This window comes from Stegostoma tigrinum, chromosome 32 (genome assembly GCF_030684315.1).
Source record: "Stegostoma tigrinum isolate sSteTig4 chromosome 32, sSteTig4.hap1, whole genome shotgun sequence".
NCBI lineage: Eukaryota > Metazoa > Chordata > Chondrichthyes > Orectolobiformes > Stegostomatidae > Stegostoma > Stegostoma tigrinum.
The window spans coordinates 37,112,895-37,132,168 of record NC_081385.1 but is presented as its reverse complement, the minus strand read 5'-3'; the positions used below and the strand labels follow the sequence as shown (position 1 = coordinate 37,132,168).

At 43.8% G+C, this 19,274-nt stretch overlaps 1 protein-coding gene across 7 annotated transcripts in view; it reads left to right on the top strand.

Annotated features, from left to right (window-relative positions):
* Positions 1 to 19,274, top strand: part of LOC125466930 (rho GTPase-activating protein 32-like) — a 511,751-nt gene that overhangs the window by 247,322 nt on the left and 245,155 nt on the right. For 6 of the 7 annotated variants that reach the window (XM_059638930.1, XM_048562116.1, XM_048562117.1 and 3 more), the window contains 2 exons: positions 6,045 to 6,136; positions 17,480 to 17,564. In XM_059638930.1, coding sequence (XP_059494913.1) covers positions 6,045 to 6,136; positions 17,480 to 17,564 — 177 coding nt within the window. Of the gene's footprint in view, positions 1 to 6,044; positions 6,137 to 17,479; positions 17,565 to 19,274 lie in introns of those variants that run through there. The other variant, XM_048562122.1, reaches the window with a different exon arrangement.

Below are 19,274 nucleotides of genomic sequence, written 5' to 3'. Positions count from 1 at the left end.
AGAAAAGGCTGAGTTATGGTAGGAAGAGGTGAGTTCTGAAGGGCAGGTGCAGGTAGAAACAGTGGGTCTGGCCAGGCAGTCCTGTGTGTGGATTTTCAGAAGGAGGTAGAAGCAAGCTTTTGGGGTGTTAGGATACCATCAGCTTGGAGGCAGTGGGGGAGAAATCACCAAATGAAATGAGGTCAGTGTCCGTAGTTGATACAATGGCCTGATGTTCCTGGGTGGGGTCATGGTCAGAGGGAGAAATGAGGAGGTATCTGAGAGCTGGCACAGAGCCTCTGTAATGCTGAGATCAATATGCCAGACTGCCAACAGCACCACATTTATTGGCAGACTTAACAACAAAGGCAGGGTTGGATCTGAGCACGCGGAGTGCTGTCAGTTGTGGAGTAGATAGGGTGGAATGGGTGTGGGATGGGGCAGAGAAATTGGGATGACAAATGTTACATTGATAGCTCTCAATTAACAGGTCGAATGCAGGTCAAAAGCCAGAGGGCGGGGTCCAGGTGGAGGGAGAGTGTTGGAGGTCGGCTAATTGGTATGTAGGATGGGGAGAGGACTCTTGTCCAACAAAGTGGGCACGGAGGCAAAGATGACAGAAGATGAGTTTGACCTCATGTTGGGCCTGAAATTTGTTGTGGTGTGGATGCAGAGGGATAAATCTGAAACCTTTGCTAAGTACAGAAAATTCAACATCGGAGAGCGGAAGCTGAGGAGGAATGGTGAATATGCCACAGGAAGTGGGGTTTGCCCCTTCCCTGCTTGGTATCCAAGGGCCCAAACATACCTTCCAGGTGAGGCAGCCCTGAGCTTTCAGTTGCTTGCCAGTTCAACACACCACCCTGTTCCCTGGCCAACATCTGTCTCAGGCTTTTTGCAGTGCCCCAGTGAAGCTCATTGCAAGCTGAATGAACAACACCTTATTTTCCACTTGGGGAGCCTGCAGCTTTCTGACAATATCGGGTTCAATAACTTTGGGGCTTGAACTCTCCCATGTCCCAGCCCCAAACCCACACACCAGGCCTTGTTATCACATAGTATGCCTTTATACACAACCTATTGTTAGCTTCTAACAGTCTCCATTAACAGCTATTCACTCTCCTACCCAGATTGCTTTACACTTCTTTTGTCTATCCAACTGTTCTTGTCTTTCATGGGGCTCTATCCCCACCTTATCGTTTACTCCTTGCCCACTGCCTCCACCCTATCTTATGTAAAAAAAACAATATTTCCTAGCTACCGTCAGTTCTGAGGAAGGGTCACTGGACCCAGAACATTAACTCAGATTCCTCTTCACAGATGCTGCCAGACTTGCTGAGCTTTCCCAGCAATTTTTGTTTTTGTTTCTGTCCTACAGCATCTGCATATCTTTCAGTTTTTACTATGTGTTTTCAATAGTGTACAATGAGAATTGCACACAGTATCGCATCTCTGGCCTAGGTAACGCTATATAACATTATAACAAGATTTCCTTGCTCCTATATTCTTTGCCCCACCTAATGAAGGCAAGCATCCCCTAAGATTTCGTCACCATCCTGTCTGTCTGTGCTGCCACCTTCAGGATTCTATGACGTGTATCAAAGTCCCTTTGTTCCTCAGTATTCCCTAGGAATCTACCATTCATCATTTCTGTCCTTATTAGAACTCCGCCTCATGCGTATCAGGATTTAATTCCATCTGCCATTGCTGTGCCCAATTTACCAGCAGATAATAACAGACTGTAGCTTGAGACCTTTCTCCTTGCTATCAACAACACCATCAATTTTTGCATAATCTGTGAATTTACTCATTATACTTCCTACGCTCACATCCAAGGCATTAATATATTTTAACAGTAAGGGTGCCACCAGCAGTACTTGTGTAACTTTGCTGGTCACAGAGTTCCAATCACACCCAAAAACAACCCTTCACTATCACAAGATAACAAAGTGTGGAGCTGGATGAACACAGCAGGCTAAGCAGCATCTCAGGAGTACAAAAGCTGACATTTCGGGCCTAGACCCTTCATCAGAAAAGGGGGCGGGATGAGGTTAGTAGGTAGGAAATGGAGGTGTGGCTTGAGGTGGGAGGAGGGGATAGGTGAGAGGAAGAATGGGTTAGGCAGGCTTCATGTCGAGACATTAACTGCCTCAACCTCTCCACCCCTCTCACCCACTCCAACCTATCCCCTGCAGAACGGGCAGCCCTTCGCTCCCTTCGCTCCCCTCGCTCCAATCCTAACCTCACCATAAAACTCACGGACAAGGGAGGCACAGTTGTAGTATGGCGCACTGACATGTACGTTGCTGAGGCCAGACGCTAACTCTCCCACACCACCTCCTACTGCCCCCTTGATCATGACCCCACCCCTGAGCACCAAACCATCATCACCTCAGGTGACCACCCATCCACAGCCTCCAACCTCATTGTTCCCCAACCCCGCACAGCCCGCTTTTATCTCCTTCCCAAAATCCACAAACCTGCCTGCCCTGGTCGACCCATCGTCTCAGCCTGCTCCTGCCCCACCGAACTCATCTCCACCTATCTGGACTCCATTTTCTCCCCTTTGGTCCAGGAACTCCCCACCTACGTCCGTGACAACACCCACGCCCTCCACCTCCTCCAGGACTTCCAATTCCCTGGTCCCCAACACCTCATTTTCACCATGGACGTCCAGTCCCTATACATTTGCACTCCTCATGCAGATGGTTTCAAGGCCCTCCGCTTCTTCCTGTCCCGCAGACCCGACCAGTCCCCCTCCACCAACACCCTCATCCGCCTATCCGAACTTGTCCTCACCCTCAACAACTTCCCTTTCGATTCCTCCCACTTCCTACAGACCAAGGAGGTGGCCCTGGGTACCCGTATGAGCCCAAGCTATTGCCTGCCTCTTTGTTGGTTATGTGGAACAGTCCCTCTTCCGCACCTTCACTGGCCCCAAATCCAACCTCTTCCTCCGTTACATTGATGACTGTATTGGTGCCACCTCATACATCCAAGAGGAGCTCGAACAGTTTATCCATTTCTCCAACACCTTCCACCCCAATCTCAAGTTCGCCTGGACCATCTCCAACACATCCCTTACCTTCCTGGACCTTTCTGTCTCCATCTCAGGCAACCACCTACAAACCGATGTCCATTTCAAGCCCACTGACTCCCACAGCTACCTGGAATACACCACCTCCCACCCACCTTCCTGCAAAAATTCCATCTCCTATTCCCAATTCCTTCGCCTCCGCTGCATTTGCTCCCAGGATGAGGCATTCCACTCCCGCACTTCCCAGATGGCGGCATTCTTCAAGGGCCGCACTTCCCCCCCCGCAGTGGTCGAGAACGTCCTCGACCGTGTCTCCCGCATTTCCTGCACCTCATCCCTCACACCCACCCTCACAATAGCCGACCCAAGAGGATCCCCCTAGTCCTCACATACCACCCCACCAACCTCCCTATGCAACGCATCATCCTCCGACACTTCTGCCATCTACAATCCGACCCCACCACCAAAGACATTTCTCCCCCCCCCCCCCCCCCCCACCCTAGTCTGCCTTCCGGAGAGACCACTCTCTCTGCGACTGCCTAGCCCACTCCACATTCCCCTCCAACCTCACCACACCCAGCACTTGCCCCGGCAACCGCAGGAAGTGCTACGCCTACCCTCCATCCCAGGCCCCAACATGACTTTCCACATCAAGCACATGTTTACCTGCACATCCGCCAAAGTGGTATACTGCATCCGCTGTACATGGTGTGGCATCCTCTACATTGGGGAAAGCAAGCTGAGGCTTGGGGACCGCTTTGCAGAATACCTACGCTCGGTTCGCAGTAAACAACTGCACCTCTCAGTCACGAACCATTTCAACTACCCTGTCTATTCCTTAGACAATATGCCCATTCTGGACCTCCTGCAGTGCCAGAATGATGCCACCTGCAGGTTGCAGGAACAGCCACTCACATTCCGCTTGGGAACCCTGCAGCCCAATGCTATCAATGTGGATTTCAGCAGCTTCACAATCTCCCCTCCCCCCACTGCATCCCAAAACCAGTCCAGCTCGTCCCAGCCTGCCTAACCTGTTCTTCCTCTCACCTATCCCCTCCTCCCACCTCAAGCCGCACCTCCATTTCCTACCTACTAACGTCATTCTGCCCCCTTGACCTCCTACTACTGGTAGGTAGGTTACTGGAAGAAGACAGGAAAATGGATTGAGAAACATATCACCCATCGTGGAGCAGAATCAATGGGCTGAATGGCCCAATTCTGTTCCTGTATCCTGCGGTCAAATTGAATTGAATATGAATATTTTTTATTGGCACTTCTCCTCCAGTACAGGAGTACAGCGAAAAGTTTTTCCAGTGGCTACCTTTCAATGGTGCTATCTTAGGTCCAAGTACTCGGGTACAGTCTTACAGAGTAAAAGAAATATAATGTTATACAAATGAGGATCAAAACTAAAGCAATAACATTACTTAGTGTTTGAGAATGAGTTAGAAATGAGTTAATTATAACATTGTGAAAAAGGTTTATACTACAATTAGGTAAAGAATTCCAAATAGCGGCAGGCCAGCACCAGGCCTAAGTCCAGCAACTGTCCTGTATCACTCCAACTGCTCCTCACGGGCACTCAGCAGCAACAAGCTAAGTCACACTGTACCAAGTCACTCCATGGGTTGGCTTCCATCTGGACTCGCTGTGCTGCCGTTGCTCTGGGATTCAGCCTGTGGTCACCCTGCCGTTACCCTGGGCCTTGGCCTGCCTGTGCTTACTCTCCTATTCTGGGTAAAAACGTGAAGATTATTTTACTCAGCAAGTTCTGAGAATCTTGAACAGACTGAACAGCAGCTGGGTGCAGATGCAGCAGTTATTCTCTAAATAGATTTGGTATTTAACTTTTTAAGGAACGATTTTGACTATGGGCAAAGGAGAGAGGGGTTGGCCTTGTGGACAGTTATGGACTCTGACAAGTTTTGGATGAACCAATGTGCAAGAAGTGTCACCACTTTGAGATCTGGGTTTTGGATCTTGCATAGCCCTTGGAGCCACAGTGGTCCATCTGTAATTTTGAGAACAATGTGGAATGGATGTTTGGAGAGGTATGTCACGCTGCAAGGTAGGAGCAAACAGGCAAGTTGGGAATGGGTGACTACCAGACAGTTAAACAGAAATAGGCAGATAGCATAGGAGTACTCAAGAGTTCCTACTCAATAATCAGTTTTCTATTCTGGATATTGGAGAGGGTGATGGATATGGAACATGCTGCCTGCGAAGGTGGTGGAGGTAGGCACTCCCACAACATTGAACGAGCATCTGGATGAGACCTTAAAATGCTAGGACATAGGCTATGGACCAAGTATAAGTAAGTGTGATTAGTATAGTTGGGTGATTGTTGGTCCACATATACCTGGTTGGATGCTGCATGACTCTAAATTAATTAAACATGAGTTTCCCTTAACAAATCCTTCCTTGCTTTACCAAATTTTCCATGGGACTGTTAATTCAATTCCAAGTAATTGTTTCTACCAATTGAGGATACATTAGAGAAGTTTCCTTGGAGAGAAGACTAAGAGGAGATTTGATACAAGTTTTCAAAATCATGGTTGACTTGGACAGAGTAAATGGGTACAAACTGTTCCTGCTTATGAAACGATAAAGAATGAGACAAGTGGTTTGCATAAGAAGCACACGCAAGGTGAGAGAAATCATTTTCACAAGCAAGTAGTTAAGTCATGAAGTGCACTGCTCGGACATGTGATAGAAGCAGGTTTGATTAACACATTCAAGAAACATTACATGTTATTTAAATAGAAATATGCAGGCAATTAGGCAAAAGCAGGAAATGGCCAACAAATCAAAATGCTTGGAGATGGGCTGGATGGTCTTGTTTTGCAGTGTAATGTTTCTGTAATTGGTTTCAAAGAATTAAGGTAAGAGTGGACTCATGAGGGTGAATACCAGCTTGAATCAGTTGAACTGAATGGTCTGCTTATTTTTCAGAAACCACTGTTTTAAAAAAAAAATGAACCTTGTGTGAATGCTTTGAACACTGATCGGTTTCTTATTCTGGTTGTAGGCGAGGAGCGCTGACCTTCCTGATCTCCCTGGAGAACTCCCTCTCCACCCGTGTGGAAGCACTGCCAGCATGAAAGTCAAACATGTTAAAAAGTAAGAATGCGTTGTTACTGTTTGCACAGGTCGGGCTCGCCTGGCTGGCTTCTGTTTTGGATCATAAACTGTGTCAGCCAATATCTCTCTGATCTATTCACTGCGCTAGTCAAACTGTAGCTCAGTATCTCATCGACCACCTTCTCAATTATAAGATATAGGAACAGAATTGGGTCATTTAGTCTATCAAGTCTGCTTCTCCATTTGATTATCATTGATATGTTTCTCAACCTCATTTTGCTGCCTTCTCCCCTTCAAAGTGGTTCCTTTGTTCTTTTCCACTTAATGAAAAGTATAATGTTTCCTCTGATTTGGAATACTGCCATAGTTGACGGTTGCTGAATAATATTTTTATAATAATAATGTTTTTCACAGATTATAATGAAATTTAAACACTTTAAAGAATGTTATTGCCGCCTATTTTGCATCATTTGGGTGTCAGTGTGCATTGTTCAAGTAGGGACTGAAGTCTAAAATCATAACATTATGTATCGTCATCAGTGTTCTTTTGTATGTTTTGACTGGGTGAATTTAATTGCATCCATCCCAATAAAACTGTTGGTTTTTTTGGAAGGACACAAGTGGATGGGAAACTCCTGGTCTGTCATGTATGGGATTGAAAGTGATGAAAACAAGACAACAATACAAGTTGTTAAAGAAAGCAGAGCTAAGTCAGCAGTGAACAAAAAAAAGAACTGGAAACCTAAAACAAGAGCAGCTAGAGAAACCCAGCATGTCTGGCAACATGTGTGGAGAGAAAGCAAAGTTAACATTTTGGTTCCAGTGATCCTTCCACAGAATTGATTGTAGCTAGGAAAAAAAAGGCATATATACTGATGATTTCTTTTTGAAGGTGGTTTGCGGAATGATAAAGGGAATAACTCAGCGCTGAATCTACTTTTCAACCCAGCCTTGACAGCCTTCCATGGTAAAGAATTTCACCAATTCAGTAGCCTTTATGAGGAAATTCCTCCGCATTTCTGTCTTAAACCTATGACTCTTACGTTGAGATTTTGCTCGCTGGTAGCCTGAGTATATAGGAACTTCCCCCTCTGGTTGGAGAGTTCAGAACAATTAGAGTCATAGAACTAACAGTCTCGTAGTCCCGTCAAGTTTGAACTGACCTATCTACATTAGTGCCATTTTCCAGCATTTAACCTACGGTTTTAAATGTTATGACGTTGCAAATGCTTGTCCACATACTTTTTAAAGTTTGAGAGGTTTCCTGTTTCTGCTCCTAGGTAGTGTATTCGAGATTTCCATCACCCTCTAGACAAAAATGTTTTTTCTCAAAATTTCATTTTAGCCTCTGAGCCTTGAGTTTAAAATTATGCCTTCTCATTATTGATTCTTCAGCTAAGAGGAACAACTGCTTTCTATTTACCCTATCCATGCCCCTCACTACCTTATACACTTCACTCAGGCATCACCTCAGCCTTCTCTATCCTAAAGAAAAGATTCTGGGTGATTCAAGATGGAAGATGGGAAAAATTTGTGGCTGCAACAGCTGCTCCATTTTTGAGGTATTTTCAGTGTTGGAGCTGATTTCTTTGAATTCTAGGGGCAGTAATTGCTGTTGTATAAGCTTTTGCATTTTTTTTGGAACTTTGGGGGAAAAAGTTAAAATATTGGCACTTTTAAAAAGGAGGAAGGAAGACAAAGGCAGTGTCCACATGGTGGGAAGTAAATCAACAGAGAAGGAAATCTCCACAACTACTGTCCCTGTCCCTGCTCTTTGATTTAAAGTACCTCTGGACATCAAAGGTCCTCTAAGAAAAATAAACAGACAGTGATATTCACAGCTGACCTTGGAGAAACCTGTGTGGGGAGATGACAACAAGGGTGCAGCTAAGTGGTCAGTTTTTTTGTTAAATCTATAATAGTGTTTAGAGTCGGTTCTTTTTGATTATGTTTTTGTTGAGATCTGTCTCTTCATAGTTAACCTTGAGCAGTGTTTTTAGAGCAGTAAGACTGCTGTTTTATGGGTCTTTAGATTCTTATGGTGCAAGGATGGCCTTTAATAGAGTAATGTGCTCTTCCTGTCGGATGTAGGCCATTAGGGAGATTTTGCATGTTGATGATTATGTCTGCACGAAGAATGCTTGGTTGCGAATCCTATCGGATTGCATGGATCAGTTGGAGCGGCAGTTGTAGGCAGTGAGGAATTTACAGGAGTTAGGGGTGTGTTGGATGGCAGTTGCAGGTAGGGAGATAAACTGAAGATACAGTCAGGTGGATGGGTGACCTCCAGGAAAGGTAGGAGAAGGAGGCAAGTAGTGTAGGAACCTCCTGTGGTTATTCCCATCTCAAATAAGTGTATTGTTTTTGAAAATGAAGCGGGTGATGGACTCTCAAGGGAATGTAGCACTGACAGCCAGGTTTCAGGTGCTGAGACTGGCTCTGATATAATAAGGGGGTACAGCAGGTTCCAAGCAGTTGATAGTGAGAAGGGACTCTCTACTCAGAGGCACAGACAAATATTTCTGCAGCTGAGAGCAAAACATCAGAATGGCGTGTTGCCTCCCTGGATCCAGGATCAAAGATATCTTGTAAAATGTGCAGAATGTTCTCAAAGCAAGAATGACAGGAAGGTGTAAGGACAAGATTCTGAGGAGAGAATATAGGAAGCTAGGCATGAATTTAAAAAAGACACTGTCAAGGGTGGTAATATCTGGATTACTTCTGGTGCCACAAACTAGTGAGTGTAGGTCCAGGAGGATAGAGCAGATGAATACATGGCTGAGGATTTCTGTGCAGGGGAGAAGGTTTCACATGTTTTTTTGGAATGCTGGAATTTCTTCTGGGGTAGAAGTGACCTGTATAAAAGGGATGGACTGCACCTGAATTGGAAGGGGACCAATATGCTGGTGGGGAGATTTACTAGAAGTGTGTGTGTGTGTCCAGGTAAGAGATTGGCCTGAGACTGACACAGTTGGGACAAGGAGCAAGTCAAATAGCCAGGGCAGGCAGGAAGAAGGTAGAGAATGAGGTAGGGCTGATAAATTAAGCTGCATTTATTTCAGTGCAAGAGGTACATGAACTCACGGCATTGTTGGGAACATGGGACTGGGATGTCATAGCAATTAGAGATGTCGCTCAGGGATGGACAAGACTGACAGCTTAATATTCTAGGGTGTAGATGCTACAGGAAAGATGGAAAAGGAAGCAAGAGAGGAGGGGGGAATGGAATTGTTAAGGATTTTATTACTGCTGCACTTACAGAGGATATTCCTGGAATATGTCCAGGGAAGTTATTTGAGTGGGTCTGAGAAGTAAGAAGATGATGATCACCTTATTGGGATTGTGCTGCAGACCCCCAATAATCAGCAGGAAATTGAGAAACAAACTTACAAGGTGGCCTCAGTTATCTGTGAGAATATTAGAGTGGCTATGGTAGAGGATTTTAATTTTTCAAACATTGATTGGGACAGCCATTGTGTTAAACGCTTGGATAGAGAGGAATTTAAGTGTGCACAAGGAAGTTTTCTGATTCAGTATGTTGATGTGCCTGCTAGAGAAGGTGCAAAACTTGACCTACATCTATGAAATACAGCAGGACAGGTGACTGAGGTGTCAGTGGGGTAACACTTTGGGACCAGTGACCGTAATTCTATTAGTTTTAAAATAGTGATGGAAAAGGATGGACCATATCTGAAAGTTAAAGTTCCAAGGTTGAGGAAGGCCAATTTTAATGATGTCAGGTAAGAACTTTCAAAAATTGATTGGGAGCGGACATTTGCAGCTAAATGGATGGCTGGAAAATGGGAAACCTTCAAAAATGAGATAACAAGAGTCTAAAGACAGTATGTTTGTGTTAGGTTGGAGGGCAAGCCTGGTAGGCCTAGAGAACGCTGGCTGAGTAGAGAAGTTGAGGTTTCGGCCAAGAAAAAAAAGGAAGCATAGGTCAGGCATAGACAACAGGGATCGATTGAATCCCTAGAAGAGTGTAAATGCAATAGGAGTAAACTTTAGAGGGAAATCAGGATGGCAAAAAGGGGACATGAAATAGTTTTGGCAAATAGGGCTAAGGAGAATCCAAAGGGATTCTACAGATATATTAAGGTTACAAGGGTAACTAGGGAGAGAATAGGGCCCCTTAAAGATCAGCAAGGCCACCTATGTGTGAAACCGCAGGAGATGGGGGAAGATACTGGATGAGTATTTTACATCAGTGTTTACTGTGGAAAAGGACATGGATGATAAAGAACATGGGGAAATAAATAGTGACATTTAGAAAAATGTCCATATTACAGAGGAGGTGGCGCTGAACGTCTTAAAATGCCTGAAGTGGATAAATGCCTGGGACCTGATCAGGTGTACCCTCGAACTCTGTCAGAAGCCAGGGAAGTGATTCCTGGGCCCCTTGCTGAAATATTTATATCATTGATAGCCAAGGTGAGGCCAGATGACTGGAGGTTGGCCAGCGTCGTGCAACTATTTAAGGAAGGTGGTAAGGAAAAGCCAGGGAACTGTACACCAGTAAGCCTGACATGGGTGGTGTGCAAACTTTTAACGTATTCATTCACAGGATAAGGGCGTTACTGGCTAGGCCATTTATTGCCCATCTCTAATTGCCTGGAGTGTAGTTAAGAGTCAACCACATTTCTGTGGGTCTGGAATCACATGTAGGCTGGACCAGGTGAGAATGACAGTTTCCATCCCTAAAGGACATTAGTGAACCAGATGAGTTTTTCCGATAATCAGCAATGAATTCATGGTCATCATTAGCATTGGGCTGGTGTTTCGAACCCAGGTCTCCAGAACATTTACCTGGGTCTCCAGATTAACAGTCGAACGATAATACCACTAGGCCATTGAAGTTGTTGAGGGAACCCTGATTTGCATGTATTTGGAAAGGCACGGATTGATTAGGGCTGGTCAACATGGCTTTGTGTGTGAGAAATTGTGTCTCACTAACTGGATTGCGTTTTTTGAAGAAATGGCAAAGTATTGATGACGGCAGAGCGGTGGATGTGATCTATATGACTTTAGTAAGGCATTCAACAAGGTTCCTCATAGTAGACTAGTTAGCAAAGTAGATGACAGAGTGTGGTGATGGAAGGCTGCTTTTCAGACTGGAGGCCTGCGACCAGCAGTGTGCCACAAAGATCATTGCTGGGTCCACTGCTTTTCATCATTTTGATTTGGATGTGAACATGGGAGCTTCAGTTACAGTATGTTTGCAGATGACACCAAAATTGGAGGTGGAGTCGACAGTGAAGAAGGTTATACAGAGTACAAAGGGATCTTGAGGTGATGGGCCAATGGGCCAGTGGGCCAAGGAGTGGCAGATGGAGTTTAATTTAGATCAATATGAGGTGCTGCATTTTGGAAAAGCAAATCAGGGCAGGACTTATACACTTAACGGTAAGGTCCTGGGGAGTGTTGTTGAACAAAGAGACCTCAGAGTACAGGTTCATATTTCCTTGAAAGTGCAGTTGCAGGTAGATAGGTTAGTGAAGAACGCATTGGGTATACTTGCCTTTATTGGTCAGAGCATTGATTATCGGAATGGGGAGATCATGTTGTGGTTATACAGGGCAATAGTTAGGCCACCTTTGGAGTATTGAGTTCAATTCTGGTCTCCCTGCTATAAGAAAAATACTGTGAAATTTGAAAGGGTTCAGAAAAGGTTTGAGGATGTTGCTAGGGTTGGAGGTTGAGCTACAGGGAGAGGCTGAATAGGCTGGGGCTATTTTCCCCACAGTGTCAGAGGCTGACGGGCGACCTAATAGAGGTTTACAAAGTCATGAGGGTCATAGATAGGATAAATAGGCAAGGTCTTTTCCCTGGGGCGGGGAGTCCAAAACTAGAGAGCATAGCTTTAAGGTGAGAGGGGAAAGATATAAAAGGGACCTAAGGGGCAACTTTTTCACACAGAGGTGGTGTGTGTATGGGATGAGCTGCCAGAGGAAGTGGTGGAGACTGACACGATTACAACATTTAAAATGCATTTGGATTAATATATGAATAGGAAAGGCTTAGAGGGATATGGGCCAAATGCTGGCAGATGAAACTAGATTTATATAGGATATCTGGATGGCATGGAATAGTGAACCAAAGGGTCTATTTCTGTGCTGTATATGTGTCTGACTCTGACTCTGACTCTGAAACAACCTGAGTCTTTATAATGTCTGTCATAGTTAAAATGATCCAACATGGAACAAAAATATGAAATTTAAAGCCGGGCCTTTCAGGAATGTTGTCAAAAAGTGTTTCTTCAGTGGATAGTGGAACAGATTATGGAAATTTAGCCTATCGTCTATTGAAAATTTCAAGTCTGATTTTTGTTAAATAAGTCTATTAGTGTTGTGAAACCAGAGCATATACATTGAGTTAAGGTACAGATTAGCTATGAACTAACCAAATGACTTACTGCCCTTTTTCCCTTTCTCTGTCGGGGCTACACATCTGCACTGTCCCCAGGTGTTAGCTATATGTTACTGTGTTTTCAGTGTAGAAATCAGCAATCTTTATGGCGGCAGGCTTTCTTCCTCCTTGTTGTATAAGTCCACACTGTGCCTGAGAGTTTGTTCATCTCTCTGAGCACTTTGCTGCAATGGCCAAGCATTTTCTCCCCCTTAAGTCAACTAGGTGTGTAAAAAGTTGGCAGAGGCTTGCTGTTAATTGCTGTACCCAGACTGATAGGACAGTTCTATGTAATTGCATCCAGTAAGTAGGCTGCTGTGAGATGCTGTGTGACAATCTGTTTAGTTTTATAGTGAACTTTAGATCTGAATGAAAAGCTGACACTTTACTGATTGGGACTCGATTCTTGCTGTGGGATTTTGGCTCATTCCCAGGCTCAGTTCTTGGTCCTCTGACCTAATTTATGCATCATGCAGACAAATGAAGTGTTTACCTTGTAGCAGCTTTAGTAATTAGCACTGCGGAGAAAGTAGGAAGGATCTCAAACAGGGAGTGAGGAGGGCTAAAAGGACCCATGAAATGACTTTGGTCAGCAGGATTAAGGAGAATTCCAAGGCATTTATACATATTTTAGGAGCAAGAGGGTAGCTGAAGAAAGCATAGGCCCACTGAAGGACAAAGGAGGGATGTTATGTGTGGAGCCAGAGGAAATGGGTAAGATCCTTAATGACTACTTCACATGGGCATCCACCAGACAGAGGGACATGATGTTGAGGTGAGGGAAAGTTGTGTAAATATTCTCAGACAGGCCATCATGATGGAGGAGGTAGTGTTGGGTGTCTTGAAGTGCATTAAGATAGACAAGACCCCAGATGGGATCCATCCCAGGATACCATGGGAGGCAAATGAGGAAGTAGCTGGGGCCTTAACAGATACCTTTGCAATTTCTTTGGCCTCAGACGAGTTTCCAGAGGACTGGAGAATGGCCGGTGTTGTTCCTTTTCTGCAAGAAGGGAGACAAATAATCCAGGTATTTACAGGCCAATGAGCTTGACGTAAGCAGTGGGGAAGCTGTTAGAAAAGGTAATGAGAAACAGGATTTATTCAGATTAGTGAGTGAATGGACTTGTTAATGATAGGCAGCATGCGCTTGTGCAGGAAGTCAGCTCTCCAACTCGATTGTGTTTTTTGAGGGGGGATGGGGGCGGATCTGGTGAAGATCTACTAAATTATGAGAAGCATAGCTAGACTGGATACTTGGATGCTTATTTCCAGGGTGAAAAGGTCAAATACAAGAGAACAGAGGTTCAAGTTGAGGGGGGAAAACTTTAAGGGAGAAGTGCGAGGAAAGGTTTTCATGCTGAAGGTGCCTGGAATGCGCTGCATAATTGGCTGATAACCATGCTTCTAGGAATTCTGGTGCGTTTCTGTTACGTTGTCCCAGTTAAACCATAGTAGCCCAAGCCAAACATTGACATGCAAGAGAATTCTTAGAGGCATGGTTCTCAACCCATAGTGCAATCAACATAGAGTTTGACCCCATACACAAATGACTCAACTCACCATAACAGCCCAGACAGGATAGATTCCAAGCGGACTAGAACAACATCGCGTCATTGGAGGCCTCATTGATGATGTCAACTAACATGATGAACCGTCTGAATGAAAACAAGCCAGCTCAATGAGCAAGTAAACAACCTCACCCACAACCTGCGCTACCAATCTTTGCAAACACCTTAAATAGAATTGTACAGCTTGCAAACGGACCCTTCAGCCCAATTCATCCATGCCTACCAGATTTACTAAACTGAACTGTAAATCTTTTTAGCACCCTTTCCAGTGTAATAACACCCTTCCTTTAGTATGGTGACCAGAATTGTATGCGGTACTCCAAACGTGGCCTTACCAATGTCTTCGTCAGCTGTAAGATGATGCCCTAACTCCTGTATTCACTGCACTGACTCATGGAGGCAAGCATGCCAAATGACTTCTGCGCCACCCTGTTTATAGAATCCCAAAGTGTCGAAGCAGGCTGTTTAGCCCATTGAGTCCACACTGATCCTCTGAATACTAGAGGGCATAGGTTTAGGGTGAGAGGAAGAAAGTTTAAAGGAGATTGCAAGGCGTGGTTTTTTTTATACAGAGGGTGGTGGGTACCTGGAATGTGTTGCTAGGGGCGGTGGTAGAAGCAGATATGATAACATTTAGACAGACATAACCAGGCATTGAATAGAAGATTATGGAGGAACATGTGCAAGCAGATGGCATTAGTTTAGAACAGCATCGTGGTCAGTTCAGACATGGTTGGCCGGAGGGCCCTGTTTCTGCTCTGTACTGTTCTATATTCTGAGCTCGAGTAATTTAGAATGTGCAAGAGGGAACTTTAAATGGTAATTGGGAGAGGTTTTGTGGGATAATGGTAGGAGAAATAAAGGAAAATCCTAAGCACACAAACCAAAAAACTGCAGATGTTGGATGTCGGAAACAAAAATGAGAACAGAAATGAGAAGAGGAGAAAGCAGAGTTAATGTTTCAGGTCCAGTGACCTTTTCTCGAATTGGAAAAAATATCCGAAGTTGTTTTACAGGTTCATTACATTACAAGTAAAAAGATAATAAAGAAATGAGTACGGCTCATTAGGACCACAATTTGTGCAGCATTTGGAGCGTTGGGATGTGAGCAGGATTTTAAATGAATACTTTGAGTCAGTGTTCAGTTGTGTGAGGGATGATATAGCTACAGAAACCAGGAAGAAGGTATGTGATAAAATGAGAAATTATTAGAAAACAAGGGGATTGAGTGGTTCAGTAGCTTAAAAGTAGATAATTCTCCAGGGCCAGGTGAAATGTATCCTAGATTGTTGAGTAAAGCAAGGGAGGAAAAAGCAGAGGCACTTGTAAACATTTTTCAGTTCCTCTCTGACCACAGGAAAGGTGTTGGAGAATTGGAGGACAGTCAATGTGGCACTGTTATTCAAAAAGGGAGGAAGGGATAAACCACGAAACTATAGGCCAGTCAGTTTAACCTCAGTAATGAGTAAACAATTGGTATCAATTCTGAGGGTCAGAAGTAATCTTTATTTACAGAGGCAGGGATTAATCAAGTGTAATCAGTATGGTTTTGTTAAAGAAGGTTAGCCTGATCAACTTGAATGAATTGTTTGAAGCAGTGACCAGGTGTGTAGCTGATGGCATTCTGTTTGATGTAGTCAGCTTGGACTTCAGCAAAGCTTTTGATTAAGTCGCTCAAGGGAGACTGATACCAAAGTTATGAGCCTGAGAGACCCAAGGAAATTTGGCAAATTGGATCCACAATTAGCTGACTGGCAAGAAGCAGAGGGTGATGGTTGATGTTTTTCTGACTGGAAGCCTGTGTCCAGTGGGGTCCCAGAGGGATTAGTGTTGGAGCCCTTGCTGTTTGTGGTTTATTTAATTGATTTAGACTTGAAGGTAGGAGGTACGATGCTGGAGAATCTGAGACAACATGGTGTAGAGCTGGATGAACACAGCAGGCCAAGCAGCATCAGAGGAGCAGGAAAGCTGATGTTTGACGTCTCTACCCTTCTTCAGAAAATGATGAATGGTCCTGACCTAAAACACCAGCTTTCATGCTCCTCTGATGCTGCTTGACCTGCTGTGTTCACCCAGCTCTACACCTTGTTATCTCAGAATAGTTAGGTGGCTGTTTTTGATTGGAACAGATGCAATGGGCTACAGGGCCTTTTTTGTGTAGTAATAGATTAGAACTGGCCAAATAGTTCACATGAAGCAGTCATATTTGTGACAAAAATAAGGCCATTTGGGATTTTGGATAAGTTTAATAAGGCTGCAGATAGAATTTTAAAGAAAACTAAAGAATGTATTCCAACTTCCGTCTTCAGAAAAGCATCTTGGTATGTATGATACAAACCTTATTGTGAGAATTGAGTATGTTAGTAGCTGTGTGCAGCATGTGAAGTATACAGTTGCTAACATGATGGATAACTTACTGAGCCCCTGTCTGGCTTGCTGAAATTCCTGCAATGCCACTTGCTGCTGCTAAAACCTCGCTGTGAGGTGGCAAGCAAGTTAAAAGTAGCAAACAGGCTGCTGAAAAAAACACGTGCAGGCCATCTTGTGAATACTGTGCTGGGACTTTCAAGTAGATTAAATAAATTTTCTTGCCTCTATCTGGACTGGGCGTGGAAACAGGTGAAATAGCAATTTCTCGCCCAGTGTTCCAAGCAGACTTTTGGGGACATTCGTTTAAAGCGTTGATTATCTTGTATCAATTTTCTTTCATGACTGTGTATATTCATTCAGAGGAATTGAATCTTGAGCCATTTGTACAATGACTAGTTAGAGGAAGTCTTGACAAAATCCTCCGCTTCTCTTTTCCAAGTTACTTTCAGCCTCTCCATTCTCAGGATGTGGATATAGGTGCTTTTTTTGCCTTTGTCTAAATGATCTGAGAAGGCTGACTTCAATCATCTCAAGTAATTTGCTATGAAATTGTTTACTTCAGTGGATCATTGAGTTCTTCTTTATAATGTGCAAATGGAGTCACGTAAATCCCAGCCAGAGCTAAAGCATGTCCATGAATCCTATGGGTTTTCCTGACAACCCATTTAACACTACCAGCTTTTGACAATTTCCAGTTCTTTAAGGCTAAGTTCAAATTTTGCACTATAGTTCTCCTACATGATTGCTTGGAATGGATGGGCATGCCAGTAGAGGGAAGGCATGAGAAGGAAATGCTGGCAGTCTTGTGCTTTGGTAATTTTTGTGCTTGTGTGGGGAATAATCCTGTCAGATCTCCTCTGCTGTCCTGCTGTTTTTTAGGTAGTACTGTTGAAGAAAATTTGCTTACCTGAAGGGTGGAAGTCAAATGAACAAGGGAATGTTACGGGTTCTGTTAGAGTTACAATGTAAGCATAAATTGATACTGATAAAGGTGAAGGTTAACTGTAATACTGTGTTCCTCTCAATGTTGCAGGATGGCATTCATGAAAGGTCATTTCCCCAAACTGGCTGAATGTGCCCATTTCCATTATGAGAATGTTGACTTTGGCAGCATACAGGTGAGTGGCAGTTTGTATACCTCGTATACCAAAAAATGGTCATGCTAGTTTACCTCACCATTGTTATGCAACAATATTATAATAAAACATCCTGTCAGAAAGTTGTAGTATTATACCTCATTATACTGTGACCATTGTGATGCTGTTTATAACAGCAATGCTGTGACATTTCAGATTCCATACTTCATTCTGTAATCAGTTTGTGTCTCACTGTAAAAGACCAGAGATGATCTTGGCAGAACCAAGTGCCATTGTTTCCTTACACTGTGAAACGAATAACTGCCAATTGATATAGAGCTTTGGAAGAGTTTTCTCCTTTGGATCCATTAGAATTGGATTATAATTATTAAAATCTGAGGTTTTTTGCAGCTGGGAAAGAGAGGAAAATGTTAATTTGGTTTGTCTAGGCAAAGTAAAAATGTAGTGCTGACAGTTGCAAGGATAGTGTGCAAACGCATTGTCCACTTCGCTGCTCTCTGCTGGGGAGACCTGAGACCCATGGCTGAAATGATCATACTGTCCTTTTGTATCAGCAATCCTCTTCAAATGTAACCATAAGAAGTAGGAGCAGGAGTAGGCCATTTGGCCCTTGAACCTGCTCCACCGTTCAAAAGGATCATGACTGATCTCACAGTCCTCATATCCACTCTCCTGCACTTGCTCTATACTCCTTGTTTCTCCTACTAATCAATAATCTGTCTATCTCAGCACAAGGCCTCAGCCCTAGAGCAGTCTGTGGCAAGGAGTTCCAAAGGCTGTCAAACCTTCTGAGGGAAGAAATTCTTACTTACCTCAGTCTTAAAATGGCTCTTCTTTGAGGCTATGCCCTCTGGCCCTAGACACTCGCATGAGGGGAAACATCCTGTCAGCATTTACCTTTTTAAGCCCCTTAAGAATTCAATATCTTTCAATGAGATCACCTTTCATTCTTCTAAAACACTGAGCAGAGTCTTAATTTGTTTAGCCTTTGCTCATAAAATAATCCCTCCATACCAGGTATCATCCTAGTGAAACTTCTCTAACTGTCTCCAATGAAGTACTAGATTAAATAAGGGAACCAAAACGCCTCATAGTACTCCAGATCTGATCTCACCGGCACCTTGTACAGTTGCAGTAAGACTTCCCTACTCTTATACTCCAACCCTCTTGAAATAAGGTCCAACATTCCATTAGTCTTCCTGATTGCCTACAGCACTCGTATGTTAGCTTTCTGTGTTTTGCCCAAAAGTACCCCCAAGTCCCTTTGCGTTGTGGCTTTCTGCAGTTTTTCACCCTGCAGATAATACAATGTTCTCATGTTCTTCCTTCAAAAATGAACATCTTCACATTTTCCCCACAATACTATTTTTCTAACATTTTTCCCACCTTAGTTACCTTTCAACCTATCACCAACTCTTTCCAAGTCATAAAACAAAATAACTCTGGATGCTATAGATCAGAAATAAAAACAGAAGTTGCTGGAAAAGCTCCGCAGGTCAGGCAGGACCTGAAACGTTAACTCTGATTTCTCTTCATAGATGCTGCCAGACCTGCTGAATTTTTCCAGCAACTTCTGTTTTTTGTTCTACTTCTAAGTCATTTGCATCTTTCTTACCATCTGCCTTTTCACCTATTTTGGTGTCATCTGCACATTTGGCTATAGTACATTTGCCTCCTTTCTTCAGTTTCATTACTTTAATTTGTAAATAGTTGCAGTCCCAGCACTAATCC